The sequence below is a fragment of the Penaeus japonicus genome, unplaced genomic scaffold (assembly GCF_977035675.1).
Source record: "Penaeus japonicus unplaced genomic scaffold, GWHDUDI00000001_assembly GWHDUDI00000020, whole genome shotgun sequence".
Classification (NCBI taxonomy): Eukaryota; Metazoa; Arthropoda; class Malacostraca; order Decapoda; family Penaeidae; genus Penaeus; species Penaeus japonicus.
The window spans coordinates 36161642-36166641 of NW_028234422.1; the positions used below are offsets into that span (position 1 = coordinate 36161642).

The following is a 5000-nucleotide window of genomic DNA, read 5'->3' on the forward strand; positions in this document are numbered from 1 at the left end:
GCTATAAAAAATTAACTGTATGATCATCATCAGTGACTACAACACTGATTATAAATGCATTTTGTCATGAACATCACAAATTCATAAAATAAGTAGAGATGAACATCTCTCCAAGTCAGAATTAAAACCATTACAACAAAACAACTACAACTAATTATTGCAACTCACAACACATTATAGACTATAAAAGTTACTGTAAAAATTGTGAGATATTATCTACCTTTTAAAAGTTGCTGAGCTCCCCATAGGGAAAATTTTATTTTTTGGACACGGATATGTTCCAGCCACGCATAGCAAACAACCTTCAAAACAGTGGCTCCGGCCCGACGTTGTAGTACTACTCCTAGTTTTGAAACAGCATCCAGCACTGGTTCTAACACAGCATCTGCAAATTTGACCTCTTTTGAATGATTACAATCAACTCCTCTTTTGAGTCCATGACCTTTTAATAAATAATCTTTAATTGATACAGCCATATTATCTAATACTGACTAAAATCTTTAAACTTTTTGGGGAACATGAGTAGAATTTAAGCAAGAATTTCAAACACCTTTGGACAATATGAATATACTATCCTGTATAGCATACACACAGACACAGACACTCACTATTTGAGTGTGTGTGAGTGAGTGAGTGAGTGAGTGAGTGAGTGAGTGAGTGAATGAGAGAGTGAATGAGTGAGTAATTGAGTGGGTGAGTATTTGTGTGCATTAATGTTGGAGTAAGAGTGGGAGTAAGTGGGTGTGGGAGTAGTTGTAGGTCCCATTGTGCATGTGGGTATAGGTGTGCATATGTGTGTGTGGGTATGTATGTGTATATGTAACCCAAAGATATATTGAAATACTTCTCAAAAATCTTCATAATGAGAAACCCCAAAGCTTACATATTCACATTATTATAAAACAAATTCTACTACATTAATTTTCTTTCTTCTAGAAAAAAAACAAAAAATATTAGCTCTTCACTCACAATGTGGTCCCAAGCAAATATACCAAAAGCACATAACAAAAACCTACTGATATACTCATAAACATAGTAGTGTGGTTCATGCGGGATCCGCCCTATCCCTCGCCAGATCCGAGGATATGGCATCGAGTTCTGCAGCTGGGCTAGGCTCACTGTGCGGCAGACAGCACTAACAGCTCCTACAGTCTCTTGCTCATAGCCCTGGGGATACAATGGTTAGTTTCTCTCTCTTTCTTAAAAAAAAATGTAAAAAAAAAATCAATAGACTACACAGATCACCAAAGCAATCTTCAGGATTATTGGTATATGAAAATTATACTATTAATGCTTTCATTGCAAAGATTTCTCTACATTCATAATTTTTCATATTGCTTTTTCTGTAAGTCTACATTGTTGTACATGAACTTTTACTGTCAGTGTCTGTTGCATACTTCATATATTTTCCATGGCCGTCCATTGAATACATGCTTTAAGAAGAAATATGAATATCAAAAAAGAATCTGAGTGAAGGACGCGACAACTACAGACATAATCAACATACCAAGATGAAAAATAACTGCAGAATAATGACAAAGCTAAGACCCACTTATAATTTGGTTCTTACCTTAACACTGTCAACCAATTTTTCTAACATCACAACAAGCTTATCTCTCGACATAGCATACAAAAGCCGTGCAAAGTCGTCTGTCTTGATGAGGTTGTCTCTCTCTTGCACCTGTTATGAAAGAAGAAAAGTGAATATTATAGACTTCATTTCTGATATTCCTAAGAAGCTAAATACTATACTGAGTAAACATGTGTTAAATCTAACCATATACTCCACAAATGGGCCTAATCTGAAAGACTTCAGCCTTTATCTACATAAATCTTATATAAAATTGAGCATCTTTAGCAAAAATTATGAACTGAGTATATCTTCATGTAATTTACCCGAAGCATCTTCAATTCCTCAATGATTCTAGGTAAGTCCGCTTGCGTAAGGAGGTAGAATGGTGCTGTGTTCCAAGTGTGTAAAAGGTAGCTTGCTCTTAGTCTAAGCCATGACAGATGTGAAGATACTACTGCTCCAAGTCTTAGGATAAGGCCAACCTATGTAACACGGATAATAGGAATAGAAAATAAACAAGGAAGAAGGGGTACAGAATTAAAATTAAACAATTCATCTGCATTAGTCTTTACTTTTAGTAATCAATCTCCATTAACCCATTGCATAGGAGTGTCATGACATACATGCCAGCATCAATCAGGCCTAAAAGACAAGTGTCAATGCGTACATGAAGTGACATCGGGATCTGCTCACACTTGAAGCGGGCACACAATCATGAAGTATTATGGCTGTAATGGCACTAGCTCTAGAGCTACAGGGTTTCAAAGTCAGCCTAACCCGCATTTTATGATGGATTTATGAAAAAATATTGTTTGGGCTAGTCTACCCAAAGGGCGAAGAAAACCCTTTCCCCGTCCCTCTAATTTTTAGCCGGTGCCAATAGTGTCATAGACCACCCACCCTGACGACCAGTTAGGTTTTTAGGTGTCCCATCCACTATGGGTTAATTCACCAACATAAAATGAAATACAACACTTTACCTCATCTCCAACTGGCCAATCTTTGGGCTCTTTTTCAACTTCTGCTCTCTCAATCTCATTGATTTCCCACACTAGCAGCTGCACCACATCACCGATGCCATCTCCTACAAATGAAAGTCACACCATACATAAACACAATGAGACTTACAAAGAATTTCATAAAGTTACTATAAATGCTATTTAATAATATATTCTATAGCGACTCACAACAAAATGTCTTACCACCTAAAGTAGAAAAGTTTCCATCTAAAAGCTTGTAGGGCTCAGGAGATGATCGAGCACAACTTCCAATACCACGGACCATATTCCGGTCAATAAATGAAGTTGTTGCTAAGTGTCGACATTCATCAACTATTCCCTCACAACTTGTGTAACATGATTCTGGTATAAGGCCTGGAAATATCAACTAATTATAAGCTCTATCTCTCTCTTTAACAAAGTCAAAGGGTCAGATTACTTTCAGTTACATATTTCATACATATATATATCACAAATCTATGAGGAAGGAACATCTTATTTTTCATAACATTATGCATAGTCTACATTATTTATCTAGTATATATCATTATATATTGGAATCAAAGGTTTCCTATATGCCTGTGCATTATATTAAGCCTTGCTCTTTATAGTATACAGTATATTACAAAACTAGCACCATTATTGAACTTTAATAACTAAGCCAAAAACACTACAAAAGCAAGATTAAACATCACAACAGCTACCTTCAGAAAAATCTATATAATCCTTGCATATAAAAAAATGAAAATGATGATTATATCCATTTCCCTGCATGAAGTTATAAATGAAAAAAGATCTTGCAAGAAATTAGCTTATGGCAGTAGGATGCTCATTATCTCATATGCCATTTTGCCGTGTACTAATTGGTATAATATGATCATTCCTGAGGTAATATAAAGCTGTTTGACATAAAAATAATTGAGAAGAATCCCCTTTGAAGACAAACAAATCTACAAAAGGACTTAGAAGATCTAAGAAGAATATGATGTATATACTTACATTTATTACAGTATTGTTGGAAGATACTAAGTAACTGAAACAGCTGAAGAGGTGTGAGCAATGCTGGTGGAGGAAAGGGTGGAGGTCTTTCTGCCGGAGGTACCCATAAAACAAGTTCTTCCACAAATTCTGAACCTTCGCCCCACACTCTTTCTACATAGTACGTCTCAATTCTGTTTCTGGCAGCTTTAGTAAGGCGTTTCTCTCCAGATTTACTCTGCTTGACCATTCCTTTCACTGAAATATATCAGGCACAAAAAACTGTCAATTACTAAGACAAAATGAATCATATGTAAAAAGTAATGCATGTAGAAATTATGTTTGACTGCTTCCTTGGACTGAATCTGCATTATTCTGATGTAACAGATGTTAACAACATAGAACTGATAATAAAATTATGACATTAGCTGAATGTAAAGATCTGACTTACCTAATACACCTGTAGTTTTGGTAAATTTATCCACAAGCTGTTCCAATAATTCAGTGTTGGTTTTTATGAGTGTATTCACTTTTGCACAGTTCAAAGGTGTATTGAGATCTCCAGCATCATTTGCAGGTAGGTAGTCTGTCCCAGGGAAGTCATCTCCAAACTCCATTCGAAGTGCCATATCAAGTTTACGCTGATTTAGCTTGTTCTCATCTTCTTCCTTCGCTATGGCATCTTCAAATATATCCCCATGCAACAAACCTGACTTTGCGCTATAGTTTATAGGTTTCCAGGGTAACATTGTTCCATTTTCAGGAGGCATCTTAAACTCTGACATAAAAGTATCTGCTATGCACTTAGTGACTTGTGGTGCTCTCTCTCGACCCACTATCTGTAGTATCTTAGATGCTGTGATTTGTTTCAAGCATGATAATGGAGGAACTAAATTTTCAGGCATCACTAGTCTGTAAAGATTGTCATCATTTTCTTCCTCATCTTCATCTTCATATTCATCTTCCTCTTTTTCTGGAATGTTTCTTTTAAGTTCTATGAGGACTTCATTATATGCAGCTATTGTATTAAAGATTCCAGCATCTGCTAGATTTTCTGAATTTTCATTAAAATTTCCAGCTATGATTTTCAATTGAGCCTTTATCATACTTTCCACAGAATAGAGTATCGTATCTCGCTGCACACACACCTGAGAGTGTTTTTCTACTACTCTATTAAACTGAATATCACAATATTTACTACTATTTTTGGATAACTCTTTGAATTGTTTTTCCATTTCCAAAAAATTGGCTGCATAATCCTGCAGGCCAACAATCACCTTTTTAAAAGCTGTTTCATGCCTAGCTAAAAATTTTGACCTTAAACCTGAAGTCTTTATCTCCCCCTTTAGCTGCGCATGTTCAGCTCTCACTCCATGGTGTATTCTCCTTATTGCCTTCACCAAGATACGAGTCACCTTGTGGAAGTGTCCCCATTCTGTGCAGAACTTCTT

At 36.0% G+C, this 5000-nt stretch overlaps 1 protein-coding gene across 1 annotated transcript in view; it reads right to left on the reverse strand.

Moving 5' to 3' along the window:
* The window catches only part of LOC122262422 (uncharacterized), an 8303-nt gene that overhangs the window by 1463 nt on the left and 1840 nt on the right, over nt 1-5000 (reverse strand). The window contains exons 2-9 of the mRNA XM_043030415.2: nt 4001-5000; nt 3571-3807; nt 2776-2946; nt 2554-2657; nt 1897-2055; nt 1571-1681; nt 1017-1167; nt 221-385 (exon numbers count right to left, since the gene is read on the reverse strand). The exon at nt 4001-5000 is cut by the window's right edge and continues 51 nt beyond it. Coding sequence (XP_042886349.1) covers nt 221-385; nt 1017-1167; nt 1571-1681; nt 1897-2055; nt 2554-2657; nt 2776-2946; nt 3571-3807; nt 4001-5000 — 2098 coding nt within the window. The remainder of the gene's footprint in view (nt 1-220; nt 386-1016; nt 1168-1570; nt 1682-1896; nt 2056-2553; nt 2658-2775; nt 2947-3570; nt 3808-4000) is intronic.